This window comes from Pseudorasbora parva, chromosome 6, assembly GCF_024679245.1.
Source record: "Pseudorasbora parva isolate DD20220531a chromosome 6, ASM2467924v1, whole genome shotgun sequence".
In the NCBI taxonomy this organism is placed as follows: domain Eukaryota; kingdom Metazoa; phylum Chordata; class Actinopteri; order Cypriniformes; family Gobionidae; genus Pseudorasbora; species Pseudorasbora parva.
In genome coordinates this window covers 30,929,796-30,948,669 of record NC_090177.1, presented here as the reverse complement: position 1 = coordinate 30,948,669, position 18,874 = coordinate 30,929,796, and the positions used below count along the sequence as shown (strand labels likewise).

The 18,874-nt window shown below is 39.2% G+C and overlaps 1 protein-coding gene across 8 annotated transcripts in view; it reads left to right on the top strand.

Annotated features, from left to right (window-relative positions):
* Positions 1-18,874, top strand: part of si:dkey-178k16.1 (band 4.1-like protein 1) — a 64,456-nt gene that overhangs the window by 30,038 nt on the left and 15,544 nt on the right. For 6 of the 8 annotated variants that reach the window (XM_067446667.1, XM_067446666.1, XM_067446665.1 and 3 more), the window contains exons 2-9: positions 424-491; positions 1,091-1,255; positions 10,131-10,235; positions 11,302-11,344; positions 11,433-11,508; positions 14,837-15,055; positions 17,281-17,368; positions 17,917-18,081. In XM_067446667.1, the coding sequence (XP_067302768.1) occupies positions 441-491; positions 1,091-1,255; positions 10,131-10,235; positions 11,302-11,344; positions 11,433-11,508; positions 14,837-15,055; positions 17,281-17,368; positions 17,917-18,081 (912 nt within the window). In that variant the 5' untranslated portion in view covers positions 424-440. The remainder of the gene's footprint in view (positions 1-423; positions 492-1,090; positions 1,256-10,130; positions 10,236-11,301; positions 11,345-11,432; positions 11,509-14,836; positions 15,056-17,280; positions 17,369-17,916; positions 18,082-18,874) is intronic. The other 2 variants (XM_067446664.1, XM_067446669.1) reach the window with 1 other exon arrangement.

The window sequence follows — 18,874 nt, the reverse complement described above, 5'->3', positions numbered from 1 at the left end:
GGCATTGATTCAGTGTAGCTTAAAGAGACTGTACTGGTCATTTGGCGAATTGCTATAAACATTCGCTCTGCAGCACAAATGAACATTTTGCTGCATGGCTCATTAGATAAACCAACCGATGCGTTTGTTCTTCTTCTATCGAATCATATTAAAGGGATAGTTCACCTAAAAATGAAAATTCTGACAGTTAATCTATATTTTCAAGTTGTTCCAAACCTATGCCTTTGTTCATCTTGTGGAATGCAATTGTGGAATACTCTTCAATATACTGAAAGTGATACAAGAGACATGAAAGTAGCACCAGTATGTTCATTATAGTATGTTCATTAGCATGTTAGGCCTATAAAGAAGTTAATATGAATTGAATATGTTGAATGGGAGGAAAGTTTGATGAGTTTGTCTTGTTTTTTTTTATTACTTTAGGACTGCAAGTGATTGCTATGTCAGAAAGAAGTTCAACCACAAAGAATACAGCAGACGGAGGCTATATGGTAAGCCTAAGATGTATAATTTATTAAAGCGTTAGTTCACCCAAAAATGAAAATTCTGTCATTAATTACTTACCCTCATGTTGTTCCAAACCCATAAGACTTTCATTCATCTTCATAACAGAAATTAAGATTTTTTTTTATTATTAAATATGAGAGCTTCGTTTCCCTCCCTAGACTGCTATGCAACTGACACTTTGAAGCTTTAGAAAGTTCATAAAGAGATCGTAAAACTAATTCTTATTGAGCTTCAGCACAAACCAGTGAGGTTCATTCTCGTGTCTCTATGGAGGGAGAGAGAGTTATAAAATGTTGTACCTTATGATATGTTCGACAATGTCATGCAATTTTCTATTATTTAAAATTAATTCATAAAACATCCTTTCATGCATTGCTTTTGAGCACTACACTGCAAAAAATTATATGTTCAATAAGTTATGACAACATATGTTTTTACATTGTTTTAACTCATCAAAATAAGTTAAGACATTTTAAACTTTTAACTTTTATAAGCTATACAAGATGTAACTCATTGTTTAAAGTCAGTTCAACAAGCAAAGCTGATTTTTTTTCTAAACTTTACTCTGATCACTTATATTCAGGATCACGATTCAAAGATGTCAGATGAGCACAGAGACACGGACGATTCGTCGGAGAAAACGCCAAGTAGGATGTCCAGATCCCCGCAGAAATCCTCCAAAAGGCCAAAGACAGTATCTGTGAAAGTCACACTGCTAGATGGATCTGCCTATGAGACCGGAGTGGAGGTACAGCAGTTGCTTGTGTTCGCTAAAACTAATTTGTGTTTTTTTATGAAGAAACATGGTGCCAGACCTCTAGGGCTTTCAGCTATTTCACATAATGTTGTGCGCTCTAGTGCTGTATTCCTTTGTCAAGTCAACCTCACCCCTGCAGGCTGCTTAACCAGCTTGATTAGTGGAGATTTTTCTAGTCGAGCTGAGGAGTGTAGCCCAGAAAACTACATCTTGATCTGCTCAAGTTAAGAGTATAGATTGTAAGGTTGAGAGCGATAACGCTTTAAAACGCATGCAGATGATAATATTTCATGATGATGAAGAACTGCAATGTCAAATGATCATGTCTGTGATAGAGATGATCATCAAAAACAAACCGATGTTTCGTGTTTCAGTTTTCATTGGAGTGTTCAGGAGCTGTCAAGGCTCCGCCCTCTGGGGCCTGGAGTAGCAACTCATTTGCATTTAAAGGAGACACACAGAAAGCAGCTCATTTTTCCCAACCCCAAAATTTGGCATTTTCAAAATGGTATATTAAACCTCTGGACCCGAAAAACTTACAATGACGCAACTCACTGCTGAAATATCATAGTACGTTGCATTGTTGAAGAACTCAACTAGCCAGTTGTTGCAAATCCGTCGTTCAACCACGTTGGTTAATGATGATGTTTTGCAGGTGCTTTTAAAAGGGGGGGTGTTTCATTCAATCTCATGTCAATCTTGAGTACCTATAGAGTAGTATAGCATCCTTCATATCTCCGAAAAGTCTTTAGTTTTATTATATTCATAAAAGAAAGATAGGCTGTACCGAGTCTTTCCGGAAAAAACAGAGTACCTGGAGGCGTATCGTGTGGGCGGAGCTAAATAATGATGAGCGTGCAGCTACAGCACGAGAACGTCTGAAAGCTGACATCCTCAAGCGTGGAGAAGAAAACGTTACTCTAATAAATGGCTATCAATCAGATTCAACTAATACATATATGATCCAGAATCAGATCCGGAGGCTGAAATAAATTGAACAGGAGAAACAGCAACAGCAGGACGTCCGTCTCTGTGGTATGTACTGTATTTAGTGGCCTGTCAATTGTGTGTGTTTACTCGCAGTTTATGAGGACATGATACAGTTTATGGACTATTGTATGCGACTAAACCTTAGCAGTAGCAAGCAAAGCGGTTTTGCACGTCAGATAGTGTATAAAAAAACAATGGAGTAACGTTAGCGCATTTGAATGAAGAAGCACACTTTGTGAGAACGTCCCCTAGCCTAGCTTTATGTTTGAGTGGTTTTGCAATAAACAAACTGACAAATTAGTCAGCTAAACAAATGTATTTAAACACAGACCATAGATCGCATGCTCCATTGATAAATTAACTAACGTTATACACGATCGTGTTGTTTACTGATGTTTACTTAGGCGACGATAGCCAACAACAGACATTTGAAGCAGTTTTACTCACCGGCTGCTTCCAAAGCACAACCGTGAACCTTTATCGCTGGGACCGCTCTATCAAAAACACACTTCTTGTTGATTTGGTGAAGTCCTGTGACAGCAGTGACCGTGGAGATCCACTATTGCGACACGACCAAAGCGTGATGTGACGCTTCTCGTCATTTTTGCGTTCAAATCGGTTCAAATGCAGCGCTGCCTTCCCGGAATGCTGTGCGAGCGCATTAAAGTCGCTTGACGTCACCCATACGAATAAAGTGGAGCGCGGCTCGACATAAGTGTTGCACGGACGAGTGAATCTGCACCTTAAGAACAGTGTTTATGGGCGTGCATTTCCTCTCTAGTCACGCGCGCGCGTGCACCCTACCGGGAGAAGAGCCCGTACGGCCCATACAAGGACCTTCCTCTCTATCGACGTCAAGCCGAGCCATACTCGAAAAAAACTCTCCGAAACTTGTGAGAAACCGGAAAGAGTAATTTGACACAGAAATACTCCATCAAACATTAGTTTTTGAAACTTTGTCTATGTTTAGGATGGTACTCCAAGTATTTAACAGTGTAAAAAGCTCAGTATGCATGAAACAGCATTTCACCTTCTCCTTAGAGCGTGTCCGCACATGTGCACTCTTCAAAAACGATGCTTTGAATCTCTTGACAAACTCAAAGACATAAATGACATTTGTATATTTTCAAAATAAAAGATATAGATTGTAATAAATGCCAGCTTGCTTATTTTGCTCAAGATAAGGATTTATTAACTCCATGTCATGCAAACTATAAACTATGCTTCTAACCACAGGTTGAGAGCTGTTGTTGCAACCACACAACTTTTTGATGCTGTTTTGCGGATGTTTGTTGGAACTATGGTTTCGGGAAACACAGACTGGTTGAACTTTGTTGATGACGACGGAACTTGCGACCATAGTTGGCTAACAGAGCTTTTGGAAAACGCACCCCTGGCTGTGTGCATTCACGTGTTTTGAGGAAGGCTTAGCTTTGGAGTGGCTCTGAAGGAAGGGTGGGATGGAATATTATGCTTTTAAAACTGGCTTGCTATTGCTAGCCACTCCGAAAGTTGCCTACTCTAGCTTTAAATTAGAGGTGCTATGATATGATATCACCTGTCAATTGAAAACTTGACAAGAAAAAAAAAAACGGGCAATTTGAATCGCTGCAATATTTTAATTTTCAATTTAATTAAAAATGTAATTATGAGTGAAACTTAAAATTCAGTTTAATTTGATATCTCCTTCAAAAAAGTTGCAAATATTGCATGTAGTTTATATACTATTTGAGCCATACTAACCACTAGCTTTGATAATGTGAATATGTATAGATATATTACAATAAAAAAAAATCCCAATGATGATCCCTGGGCTACAGATTTTAACGCTGAATTTCACAGCCCAGAACTACAGCTTCATGTTGCCTACTGCAGTGCTCCGGGGAGTTACAGCACATGAGATATAAATGCTAGTGTGGGCTGATGGGACGGGGGTGTTCATTGATAGGTAAAAAGCCCTCTCACACTTTAGCTCTCCAGGGACTGGCACATACTGCTCTGAGAGCAGTGCCATGTCTGCCTGCGTTTCCCAGGGGTCTGCTGGCTGATGGATTCCCGGGGTGTATTCAGATGTAGCTCTCTGGTAGTGTGTCCCATCCGTTCGCCATTACCGATGCTGCAACACCTACTGAGAGAGACAGACTGTCCAATCTAAAGGTCAAATGCTGCCTATACTTCCAGTCTTGTACGCTTCGCTGAGGAGGGAGGAGGATGGGAAATCTATAACTGTGATGTTAGCGCTCCCATGGAGTAAATAATACTCCAGCTTTTCTGAGGAGGGTATACCAGGCTTGTGCATTTGTCACCCTTGGCTAAAGTTCAGCCTGATTAAAAAAATGTGTCACCATTTACTCACCATCAGCTTTTTACAAACCTGTTTGACTTTCTTTCTTCAGTAGACCAAATGAATACAATGTCCAAATTCTCTTTTCCATATAAAAAAGGGTCAGCTTTGGCTGCTTTCACAAGTGGCTGCTTTCAAAAGCTCACAAGCGTGTTTGTTGGCTTGCTTTGTGAATCATTATGCCACTGTCCATTTGGTATCATTGAGATACTATTATAGTTTTATTAATATTTATATTTAATAATTGTTTTTGACTTATATCTTCCACTTTATTTTTCCACAATTAAACTTTTAATTAATTTAATTAAAATTTGTAAATACATTTTTATTTTTATTTCAATTTCAGTTTTAGTTATTTTTGTACATAAATTTAAATAAATTAGAAATGTTGCCCTGGCAAGTAGCTGAAAAAAAAAAATACAAGTTTTTTGGTATGGTTTTAGTTTTAATTATAATAATAATATGTTAATATAAGATAACCACTCATTGATTTGGATGGATCGGTTTACTTTAATAAACCATATCAACAGAAATTAAACAAAACATTTTAAAACCATTTTACATTTTTTAAATCAAATATCATGTTTCAATCAAGTAAAATGTTAGATAGTACGGAACCAAACCAACTAGTTGTTAATGACGTACGTCGAGAGATATTAAAGATGACAGACGGGAGATACACCTCTGATGCATGTTAAAATACATTTATGTATCTCTCGTCTGTATGTGTGGTGCAAAAATATTTCAGGAAAAGCGCTGTGAGCCTGACTCATGTTGCCAGATCTCGCAAGCCCATAAAAATTCAATACATGGAAATTAATATGCAGTAATACCGAAATATCCCGACTTGCACCAGCTCATTTGAATAACTCCATAAACTTTATGAGCCAAGATATTAGACATATTAAACAACAACAACAACCCCAAAAACACTTATAATAAGTGCACATGGCAACAATGCAAGAGTGCTCACTGTGAAGAAGCCTTTCCAAGCATCAGCAAAATATGACGCCTCCGTCGACTGCTTTAGGTAATTTTGTAATATTACTCTGTTAATAGTGGATACCAAACACCAAAAGCATCGCTATGGTTTCGGGAGTGAGTCGTTTTCCACACACACATGGAACAACCATTTAGTTGACCTACTTCCTTGTTTAAATGTGGTTGTCACTCCTGAAACTTTACAGTTTTTACGTTTGCGTACTATTTGTACTTAATTTTAAAACACAGTAATTGTGAATTGTTGCTTGAAAAAACCTAAAGCATGTTTAATTTAATTTAGAAATACTTGAAGGCTACATGTTATAGAGTACTGTATATGTGGTTAAAAAGATAGTTTACCCAAAAGTTATCATTCACCCACCCTCACGTCGTTCCAAACCTGTATGAACTGCAAAAAATGCTTTTCTTACTTAGTATTTTAGTCTTGTTTCCAGTCCAAACATCTAATAATTCTTAAAACTAGAAGAATTTACACAAGCAAAAGTTATTGTCTTGTCTTGTTTTCCCCCTAAAACAAGACGATAACTTGCTTGTCTACTAAATGCTTCTTAATGTAAGATTTTTTTGATATCTGGACTGGAAACAGGACAAAAATACTAATAAAAAAAAAAAAAAAAACATTTTTCTCCTCTGGAACATAAAATAAAATGTTAATATATTAATACATTTCTGTGACAGATGTGAAGTTTGTTTACTACAATCAACATTTTTTGTCCCAGTTTACTTCAATTGTATTGAAAAAGCAGCCTGATAATATAGCAAGACACAGCTGAAGGAATGAGTTAAGAAAATATGTGTGTACTGTCCCTTTAAATATCTGATGACTCCACTGAAACAATGGCTTATCCTTGATAGCTGATTACAGAGAGAAGCACAATCTCTAGAGTCTTATAAATCTAAAGTAATAAAGCATGTTTAATAAACATTTCATTTATTATTTCGGTCTCATCATCAATAAAAAAATATTTGCACTATACTGTAGATAAAAAACAATAGAGCAGTCAAAATCTGTGACACTGCAATACCACCTGAAATCACCAATGGCAACAAATACAGCACAGATGTAAGTCAGAACTCTGAGTCCATTTCTGCAACCAGGGATCAATTAAGATTGAGTCCTCCAAGTGCATTTATGTTGAAGTAAAAACTATGAAATTGCCTTTACATACTAAATTAATGTGCTGCTGTAATTGAGGGGCTCCCTGGCTAACTTAAGAAGCCTTTTTATGGTAGCACACCCACTCTCTTCTTTCTCTCTCCCTCTTAAAAAAACCTTGTGCTTCAGCCACGAGAGGCCAGGGAGGCGACTCACGCACACACATGCACAGACTCACACACACAAAACCTCACCACTTCTGTTGCCATGGAAACAGCTGCGCTGTATCTCTGTCGCCGCGGGAAACGGGCTCCCTGGGCGGCGAGTGCTCAGTGTTTCTTTAGAAAGGCAAAGCCAGAGCCGGTGTCTCAAGCGTGTTGAATATGCCACTCTTTTGTGCAGAATGACAGGGTGTGGTCAGAAAGGCACACAGATGCTCAGCTATGTCTGAAGAGAAATGTTAAGGTTTATTTAACTGTAAGCTTATATATATATTATTGCCTATGTATAAGTTAGATATCTAAGGGAGTGCATAAAAGTGTAATGCACACTTAGCTATGGATTATCTTGCTTATCATGGTCATTTTAAATTAAACGACAAGATAAATTAGTCCGGTAAAATTACACTTTTTTGCTAGTTTGAGCCCGACACAGTTATCATTTTCATGTCTAGCACCATGTTGTTTAAAGGTGCCATAGAATCCATTGATAAACTATTTTAAACTGTTCTCTGATATCTATATGAAAGGTATGTGACTAAAAGGAAGGGCAAAAATTGTCCAGATATGGTTTTACATGTCCAGTTACAACTGCTCCCTAGAATGAAATGGTCTGTTTTTGCCTTATTTGGAAGGGTCATGAATGAAGGCTTCAACATACTCCGCAAGAACAGAAAAAAGTTCTCGCTTCCAGGGCTGCGAGAACAAAATGACGTCAGTTTGTTCTCTCAGCCCTGGTTTGGGAGTTCTCACAGCTTGTTCTTGACACAGCTCCTGAGCAGAACTTTTTTCTTGCGGTGTCCGAGAACTATTGTGTGATTGGTCATACATTTAAAGTGGGCATGGTCAATGCGGAGAAACGCAGATGATCGGCACCTGCTTTTCTCGTGAAGTATGGAATGTACTGGCCAGAACGAACTTTGTTCTTGTTCTTGCCACCTCCAGAAAACGAAAAAATGTCTTCGTTCTTGCAGAGTATGTTCCAAGCTTAATAATTGTTAAAGATCCCGTTCTTCGCGATTCCATCTTTCAAACTTTAGTTAGTGTGTAATGTTGCTGTTGGAGCATAAATAATACCTGTAAAATTATAAAGCTCAAAGTTCAATGCCAAGCGAGATATTTTATTTAACAGAAGTTCCCTTTCAAAGCCTACAGTGAACGGCCGGTTTGGACTACAGCAGGAAGTGCAGGGATGTAATGACGTCACTAGAACCGTTCGTTGACTAACCCTCCGCCCACAAGAACACGCAAAATAGGGGGTGTGGTCTTGTTGCTCTCCCACGTGGAGAAGAACGCGCATTTAGCGCTTGCATCTCCCCATTAAGGTAAGAGGCGGGACCTTTCCGGGCAAAGAGTGCTAAGCTGCTGTACAATCATAACACGAGAAGCGCTGGCCCAATCAGAACTCGTTACGTGTTTCTGAAGGAGGGACTTCATAGAACAAGGAAATCATCAGCCGTTTTTAGGACAGAGAAAACAGCGCTGTACAGATAAGTAAAATGTGTGAAAAATACTGTGTTTTTTTACACGCGAAACATGAACTCATGTTATATTGCACACTGTAAACATAATCAAAGCTTCGAAAACACGCGAAGAACGGGACCTTTAATCTCTTTTCATTTCTCATTTCAGTAGCTCACAGCCTCACACGACTAACTTACTGTGCTAAACAAGCTAACAATTATTAATAGTACACAATTAATCTGTCCTTATAACACAGGACATATGCAATTACTGACTGTATTGTCAAACAGAGGTTGCGTAAGTACAGTTATTCAGCAAACACAATCGCAAATAGTCAAGTGATCCATGCTTGAATATATTACAGTTCATCACTTAGAAGTGAGTCGTAACAGTACACAGACTGACTGAATGACACTTTAGTTTAAGCAGAAAATATTAAAAGAGATTGCTGAAATGCAGCTTACTTGTTTATTGGTGTATTCTGATCATATGAGAGAGAGAGAGAGAGAGAGAGAGAGAGAGAGAGAGAGAGAGAGAGAGAGAGAGAGAGAGAGGAAGCTCACAGGCACATGGTTGCAAAGTTTAAGTAAGACACCAGATAAAATATGTGTTTTTTTTCAAAGAAAAGCTCTGCTTGGGGGATTTGAATTACTCAAATCTGGCAACCGCATCAATGAATGCTGAAACGCTCTTCTTCTTTTTCCTGACAAAACCAAAGTATACTTTTGGTCAGGTTTTTATTTTGTAAACTACATTAGTCTCGTCTTTAACACAGAACAGGTTGCATGGCATTATTAGCAGCTTCATTAGCCGCTTCGCTATCTGTGTACAAAATGTGCTGGGGTATATATATATATATATTTTAGGAGACCATGATGGACTGGGGCAAATGTACAATTTTGGCCAGGATGCCGGAGTTTTGGGGATTTTTATGTCAATGACCAGAGAGAGTCAGGACCTCGGTTTAACGTCTCATCTGAAGGACATTAACAGAGAGAAATAGCACCGGTATTTGGTAAAATATTCGGTAAAATGTTCTTCTGGAAGAGTGCAAAAGTTACATAGTCTACCTTTAATATAGAACAGCTATCAAACTGACCGGAACTACCTGTGCATTAAACAGTTTGAACGCACACCTTCCAGCCAATCAGAACTGATTATTCAGACAGACCATTGTATAAATAAGTATATTCAACATCACTGTCTGTATGTGTGCATTACACTGACATAAAGCAATATATTCTATATAGCAAATCTCAACTGCTTGATTGCTTGTAATTGTAAACTTTATTATCACCTACTCTGCTTAAATGCTCTGCAAATGCTCGAATCTGCTTAAATGCGGCTCATGAAGGCGTGAAGGTTTTAAGATTAAATATAATATTAAATATTAACATCATGATTTCCATAACAATGTGTTTTGTGAACAATGCTATACAAGTAAATGTACCTTGATTTGATTGACATTCATATTTGGTGACTTTCTGCCTCTTATTAAAAACATTGTGGTTAACCAGCGTTTCACTGGTTAATATGAGCATGGCTGGATAATATGATGTTGACTTTGTGTCCTCAAAATCTGAAAATCACCTTTAGATTACATGACAGAAACCCAGGTACTATCATTTACTCAAGGAAAGGTTAATGTGCCCCAGTAAAGAAGGGGGCATTTTCTACATTGACACACTAAATCAATCTTTATTTTCCCCCTTGTGCTCTTTTTTTTTGTCTCTTCTTCATCTCTGTGTACAGAAGCTCTGCAAAGGACAAGTGTTACTGGATGCAGTATGTGAACATCTCAACCTCTTGGAGAAGGACTACTTCGGCCTAACCTTCAGTGACACGGAGAGCCAAAAGGTCAGAGTTACATCCTCCCATTGTGCTAATATAAAGTTTGGTCATGAAATTCTAGAGGCTGTAGGCTGAAAGGCCCTTAACCCAATCTTATGTTTTCCCTCATTTGTAACTAGATATCAGGGTATGTTGACCAATATGCATGGTCATGTTTTTAACAAGAGCATCCATATATTTTCCTTCCATTCCCACTGCCATGACCTCCTTATTAAAATTTGTTGTGCACATAAATGAGTTGAGGTAATGTGGTTATTTTGTGGCTCTGAGAGTCCTTGTGACTGGGAATGTTAGGGGCAGGATTGACTGAAATGCTCAGTTTCATTTCTGAGGAACTCCCCGGTCTTAGTTTAGCCATAAGTACCCTACCTGCACCGCCACTTCTGTCCCAGTCTAGTTTCACTTAGCTCTTTTTCCCAGCTGAGACTCTTGTGCCTGCTGCTGTGATCAGCAGGGATTGTTCCCAGGCCAACAAATATGATCACACTGCAGTTTGAATGATTTCCGTTTGAAAACCACATGTATCAAGCATGGGAAGCAAGACCTGCGGAGAGTGCAAGATTTGTCAGAGACACTTCAGAAACAGATCCAGGAAGAGAAATTGGCCATTTTTCACATGTAATGGAGAAGATTTATGTTACAGTATGAAGACATTTGCCGGCCGGGTGGGCAGATAAAAATAACCAGGCTTTTCGTGAAAATATCTTTAGGTAGTTCCTGAGACAAATTCTCTGTCGGTTTTATATTTTACATGTATCAGTGGTCATTTATGAACGTTGGTACTGTGGGATGCGGATGAGGCAGTTCTTTTCATCTGCTCTGGACCGAGATGAGCTGGCATTAAATGTTTTCGTGTGTCACCAGGCTTTGGGTGACCTTACTGGAGTGCAGTGTGCCGGAGATGACATTTATCTACTCTTTTAGTGCTCCTGTGGCTGTAGAATATTAATGCACTGACCATTTTACAGAATATGTATGAGGTGATTGCTCCTGCCGTGGAGGAGGCCGTGCTGAAACTGCGGCATTTGCTTATCAGTGTGCTCTGCTTGATAGAAGATTTTTTCTCTTTCAGAACTGGCTAGATCCTTCAAAAGAAATCAAGAAACAAATCCGTGGTAAGTGTACGAAAAAAAACCGCATTGGCTTTGTAACCTTGGTTTGCTCAAATCTGATGAATGTGAGTTTGTGTCTGATTGTTTTTAGTGGGTCCCTGGCATTTCTCCTTTGCTGTCAAATTTTATCCTCCCGATCCGTCTCAGCTGATTGAAGACATCACACGGTGAGTGTAAACATGTTAAAGCTGAAATGTGTAATTTCAGTGGCACTAGCAACATCAAACATAAGTGCAGAATAAAGACTGTCTTTAAATATGTTTGCTGAACAATGCCACTGTCTGGTATTGGTCAGCAAACAGATAATCCCACCTCAAATTCACGTCATTGGTTAAGCCAGTGTTGCTGTGCTGGTTGGGATGTTTTGATAGCGCCACTACTTGAGGAAATGGACTGACATTAACTTGAGAATAGAGAAATTATTAAATAAAAATGTATATAATATAGGAGTGACCCCGAATAGTCGAAGATTCGATGCATCGATATGCGGTGCTGAATTCGACCACTGATCTCACGGTCGAATCTTCGCAGGTGTTAAGCAGGCGCGGCGCAGAGCTTCATGTACGGTGTGCGACCCCTTTAAGGGCACTGGGCCGCGCCTTTAAAATTCAAACACTTTCAATGAGTGTAGACACACACACCGGTGGCGGCATTCGGTGCCTGTCCGAGGCGACTCAGGAAGTTGTTTAAAATCCGGCCGCGCCACAGAGCGCCATTTCAAGGTTTTATATAAAATGTATATTTCCCTTAAATCGTCAATGTATACTGATTTCACCCTGTGCTACAAGATCGTGCAGCTCTTCTGTCAGAAGTTGTATATAATGTGCGCGTTTGGTGTGAGATCCTCACACATGGCGCTGATCTTCGTGTGCGGTGTGCCTTTAGGCACAATCAGCTTAGGAACATGCATGTAAACGCATTCAAAGTTCTCTCTTCCTCTCTAGGTAGGTCATTTTTTTTTAGGTTTATTAGGTTAAGTTTATTAGTAGACTAGTATCGTGCCCCTCCCAACCTATTCACACACAGATAGATGATTCGACTATCGGTCGACCATAGAAAGATTCGACAATTCTGATTCAAAGGTGTAAATCCTTAGTCAAGGACACCCCTAATAATCATTATTCTTATTATTTGATTATGATCCATGTGATACTATATTGCCAAAAGTATAAAGTTTTGGGATGCCTGCCTTTACATGCAAATTAACTTTAAAGACATCCCAATCTTAATCTGTAGTGTTTAATATGGAGTTGGCTCACCCTTTGCAGCTTCAACACTTTTTGGAAGGCTTTCCACAAGGTTTAGGGGTGAGTTTATGGGAATTTTTGACCCTTCTTCTTGAAGCAGATTTGTGATGTTGGACGAGAAGGCCTGGCTCACAGTCTCTGCACTAATTCATCCCAAAGGTGTTCTATCCGGTTGAGGTCAGGACTCTATGCAGGCCAGTCAAGTTCCTCCACACCAAACTCGCTCATCCATGTCTTTGTGGAACCTGCTTTGTGGAACAGAAAGGGGCTATCCCCAAACTGTTCCCACAAAGTTGGGAGCATGAAATTGTCCAAAATGTCTTGGTATGCTGAAGCATTAAGAGGAACTTTCACTGGAACTAAAGGCACAAGCCCAACCCCTGAAAAACAACCCTACACCATAACCCCTCCTCCACCAAACTTTACACTGTACAATGCAGTCAGGCAAGTAACACTCTACTGGCAACCGCCAAACCCAGACTCGTACATTGGATTGCCAGACAGAGAAACGTGATTTGTCACTCCAGAGATCGCGCTCCACTGCTCTAGAGTCCAGTGGCGGTGTGCTTTACACCACTGCATCTGACACTTTGCATTGTACTTAGTTATGTAAGGCTTGGATGCAGCTGCTTGGCCATTAAAACCCATTCAATGAAGCTCTCTATGCACTGTTCTTGAGCTATAAGGTCAAGGTCTGAAAACCACATGACGTTTGGAGGTCTGTACTCTGTAGCTATTGACTCTGCAGAAAGTTGGCGGCTTCTGCGCACTGTGCACCTCAGCATGCGCTGACCCCGCTCTGTGAATTTATGGGGTCTACCCCTTTTTGAGTCCCAATCGCTTCTACTTTGTTATAAGTCCACTATCAGTTGAGTGTGGAATATTTAGGACTGAGGAAATTTCATGAATTTTGCACAGATGGCAACCTATCACAGTACCATGCTTGAATTCACTGAGCTCCTGAGAGTGACCCATTCTTTCACAAATGTTTGTAGAAGCAGTCTGCATGCATTGTGCTTGATTTTATACACCTGTGGCCATGAAAGTGATTGGAACACCTGAATTCAATGATTTGGAGGGGTGTCTTAACGCCGCATTCACACGGGGCGTAGGCGTTAACGCTTGACGGAGGGCGTGGCTGAAGCTGGGTGCTGACGCGATCGTCATAGTGACAACAGCCAATCACATTAACTTGCCAAAACACGACACAAAAAAGCACCTTTTTATGACAGCTAGTCTGTGAGACGAAATGGATGCCGATTTGGTGTTATGTGTGATTGCGATTGTGATTGCGATTGCCCGTGTAGTTGTTGTCAGTGCACTGCACAGGTGCTCAAAGCTGTTGGCTAGCGTCTGCTGTAGGATATTTGCATACGGCGATCTGATTGGATGACGCCTGCGCTGGCACTTGAAAAGTTGAGAAATCTTCAACTTCTGCCACTTGGAACGCGAGTGAAGCGCTGCGACGGAACCCACAATTCAGTTCGGCAACGGATGATGTCACCCATTCAAAGTAAATGGGAAGCGTTAACGCCTACCCCCCGTGTGAATGCGGCGTAATACTTTTGGCAATACAGTGTATCTTTAATATTATTATGTTCTTAAGAATATATATTATTACGATTATAGTGGATATTTATACCTATCAGTGGACATTTATACCTATCAGTGAAATACTAATATACTATAATGAACTATTAATATTTAGATTTTTTTTTTATTTGTATCTTTTCCCTTTTCAACATAACTGGAAAAAAATCTACGCAGTTTTTTTTAATTTTATTTCTAGTTTTAGTTCTTTTAGTATATCAAGTTAACCTAAATGAAAATGAGGAATGTTGCCTTAGTAACTAGACAAAATAAATTGAATTAGGAAAAAAGTTAATATTTTTCAGTCACTGTTTATTTTATTTCAAGTAACAAAAAGTAACGTTTTTGTAACTATAAACACCTATATGTATTATGTATTAGACTTCCAAGACTAATACACTTTTAGCGCTTTTGTTATATACAAAATATAACACTGTTAGATCAAGCTAAATGCACAGCCATGTTACGCATATCACTCCGTTGTGTTTTTTTTAAACATATCTTTTACATATAGACAATTATCTATGTGTATATTCTTATATAATTGATGTATGGCATAAATACAATAAATAAAGGCTAATTATGTCCCCTAATGTAATTGAAATGGATTTAAAAACTTGGTTTGTGATTTGATGGTTGCGTGTGTTTGTATGGACAGGTATTATCTGTGTCTGCAGCTGAGGGAGGACATACTGTCAGGTCGTTTGCCCTGCTCGTTTGTCACTCATGCTCTGCTGGGCTCGTACGCCGTTCAGGCTGAGCTGGGCGACTATGACCCAGAGGAACACGGGCCAGACTACATCAGCGAGTTCCGCTTCGCCCCCAATCAGACCCGTGAGCTGGAGGAGAGGGTTGTAGAGCTGCACCGCACCTACAGGTGAGAAGAGCTGACCTGCATAGGGAGTAGTGATTACCAGAGCTGTCAATTAATTAGGAATTTGAGTCATATTAATTACATATGCTGATTAATTAGTCGGATTAATCCCAATTAATCACATTTATCAGTGTTTGCTGAGCAAGTCTCCTAAATGAAGATTACATTATTATGGTAGACGATTAAAACATTAAATAGACTTTATAACCTTAAAGGTGGGGTATGTTAGCCTGACGTGGTCATACTCAATTCTAGTCAGAATATGAGTCTGAAACTGCTCCATTGGGCTGTGAGGCGTGTTTTAACCGAACCAGGGAAGACATCAATTGGATAGACCTACAACCAATCAGAGCAACGGAGAGACGCATTGTCAAATGTCAACATAGTTCAACTGCACTGTGTTGCCAAGTCCGCGTTTTTTCCCCAGCGGGTTCTTTTCTATGTCCGCGGGTTTAAGCGACTATTATGTGATATATAGACCCATGAGTGCGAATTTTAGCAGGCAACCTTGCCAAAATAACACACATTTTACCCCCAAACGCCATTTTTCCCCTGGAGAACCCCCTGAGAAGCTATTGTTTAGGGCTAGTAGTTGGCGGATTTTGTTGTAACTTGGCAACCCTGTCTGCACGTGCGCTGAAATCAGGCTGGAATACACGATCTTTGTCAGTGATGTAAAATAATTTAATGATACACAGAGTACTTACTCAACATGATCATCATTTCTGAGAGAAATTGAGATGGTGAATGCATATACAAACAAGCTCTCCATTTAGGATTCAAACAAATATAATCCAAGCCCCTTTGATGACGTGCATGATTATGTTACTGTTTATCATCTGTCCGTCATTGTCTAAAGCCTGCCCTGATGATTTCATTGGTCCGAACAGTTTCTGTTCGGAGATAATTACTTCTCATGAAGCAAGGCCAGACCGAATTGCCCGACCAAAAAATTTTGTGGGCGGGGCTGAATTCGGCTGGAATCCAGGCTAGGGGTATGTGCTTTCTGGTAACCGTTGTTGATATTTCAGGTCACCAAAACAAACACGCCCCTACCCCCAAAAGGGTCTTGCCCTCATTTTGATAGCTCCGCCCCACACATACGTAACCCAGGCAACAACTATGGCAGAATCCCAGGCAACGACTATGGCAGTGTGTAACTAATCCAGGTCGAATATTCAATGAAAAAGTCACTCCCCTTCCATCACAAAAACAAAAACCGTTCTCATGAACAACTCGATAGTACACGAGCCGACAGTCCAACTAACGAAAATATTACAATTATGACCAGATTAGAATTATAGCGATCACAAAAACACAAAGCATTCTCATGAACAACTCGATAGTCCAGCTAACGACATATTACAATTATGACCGGATTAGGGTTATATTATTACATTATTATTTCATGAAAAGAGGAAACAAAGTTTAGTATCTTACTTTTCGCACACATTTTGTAAGTTGATGCTTGAAAGAGACACTGAGGGGTTTTAAATACTCCATACGGTGTGGAAATGAACGGGTCTTTATCATCGCTGAAGTGAGCCACAATACAATCGCAAATGAACAAACAAGCAAACATGACACACAAGTATATTCAAGCAAAAGCCAGCACATGTTAGTTCTCAGCTAATATCCATCATGTGCCGCGTTTTGAATAACTTGCACTGAGCGCTCTCTTTTCACCATCCTTATTAGACACGCCCCTCACCTGCTGATTGGCTACAAGTTTGTTATTGGACTCGGCCCGAGTGTTGTAAAACAGTTTTGAAATAACACTTACCCCACCTTTAGAATATTTATATATTGTTGTATATAATGTTTCCTGACCCAGTCCACAGCATGCAATTTTTGCCATCATGTTTGTTCAAGATAGGTCTGGGCTCACAACATATTAAAATCTAAATTTTAATTGCTCCAATAATTTCCTGGCACAATATTATACAGTCTTTGTCAGATGTTACATGCAATTACTGTATTAATAATAAATAATAATCTTATAGTAAGTCAAATTATTATTATTATTACTACTTAGTACTATAATTACACTGTAACACTGACACCTTAAAATAAAGTTATTATACACTAAATAATAAATTGACAGCTCTAGTAATAACAGATACAAATAGCCAGCAGTGCAATCAATTAAATAACACAAATATTCAGCAATATGTAAGCAACACGTTTCTATAATTACGATATTCTAAAAAATGATGACCTGTGTTCAGGGGCATGAGTCCTGCAGAGGCTGAGATCAACTTCCTTGAGAACGCCAAGAAACTCTCGATGTATGGCGTTGATCTCCATCATGCTAAGGTATGAGGCTGTGATTCATAAAATTATACTACTTGAATAGAATGGTACATGGTACATTACAAACGGTATATTTGGTGCATAGGTGATTCTAGTTCCTGTTCAGGAAGGCTGAAAAGAACAACAAGAAAAGAAAGTGATTTACCAGCCTAACTCATGAAACACACACTGGGCCAGAAATTGTAATTAAATTAATTCTATTACCAAATGACAAATGAATTTGCATTAAAATACTTTTGAAGAATTTTTTATAATTTGATTAGAAAAAAAAGTGTTTTCTCCTGCCGTTTGAAAGTAGATAAACCTATTTATTTTGCTATCCCAAATCTGCATGATTATGTGGTTATGTGTATCTTATTATCTGGATTATCTGGTTTTCCCCTGGGGTCCATGACCCTATAAGAACAGACCTGTGATCCAATTTTGCAGTTTTACAGGCTTAGATCTCATAGGATTAAATCCTGCAATCATTCCTTGGTGTGCCTGAAACAGGAATGTGACGGAAAACCTAAGCATCTAGATCTGTTTATGTGTGTTTATGTGTTTTAAAGGACTCTGAAGGCATTGACATCATGCTGGGAGTGTGTGCCAGTGGCCTTTTGATCTACAGAGACCGGCTGCGTATCAACCGATTCGCCTGGCCTAAGATCCTCAAAATATCCTACAAGAGAAGCAACTTTTACATCAAAATCCGACCTGGAGAGGTAGAGAAAAAGGTCTTTTGAGATTTTCCAGGTTTTCTTGTTAGATTTCGCTTGTAGATGCATGCTCAAGCTTTAGCTAGATAAGGATGCGGTACTAAGAGTAATGCTGTGGGCGAGAACATGGGCGGATAATCTGCATGATGTGGTTTTATTAGAAAACAATAGGACGTTTTTAGAGTATTTGAAACACTATTCAGGCTTTCAAATTACCCAGTGCTCTGAAGACTGATGTGGGTGTTCTTCCACCGCTTCGCACAAAAGAAATAAAATATTTCTTAAATGCATTTCTAATTACGCTACTTAAAAAATGTCTTTAACTATGTCTCAACAAACACTACTTATTTTGTTTGGGGTTCTGCTCTTTAAGGTTTGCTAGCTTGCTGAGTGCGGGAAGGATGGGGTTTTAAAACATTAGGCTGAGCTGTGAAATTTTTTTGCCTAGTGGGCACAGAGACAGAGAGAGAAGCAGAAAATGAGTAGAGATGGGGGTAGGAGAGAATTCAATCCAGGGAGAGGGAAGAAAGAAGGCAAAATAAGTTGCAGAGGTCTTTTTTTTAAGTGTTGAAGATTCTGCAGTGTGCATTTACAATGTTATTTTCTTTGATTTTCCTCTCACAATGGGATTCTCCGGCTCTGTCTAGCACAAAAGCATGGCATTTCTTTGACTCTGCTCGTTATGTGGGAGGGTCAGAAATGAATGCTCGACAATATCTCCATTTCTTTATTCAAGATTCTTCACTGTTCAGCATCTTATCGGTATAACAGACTCAATTGCGTGGACCTTGAGCTTTTAGATATTAACATT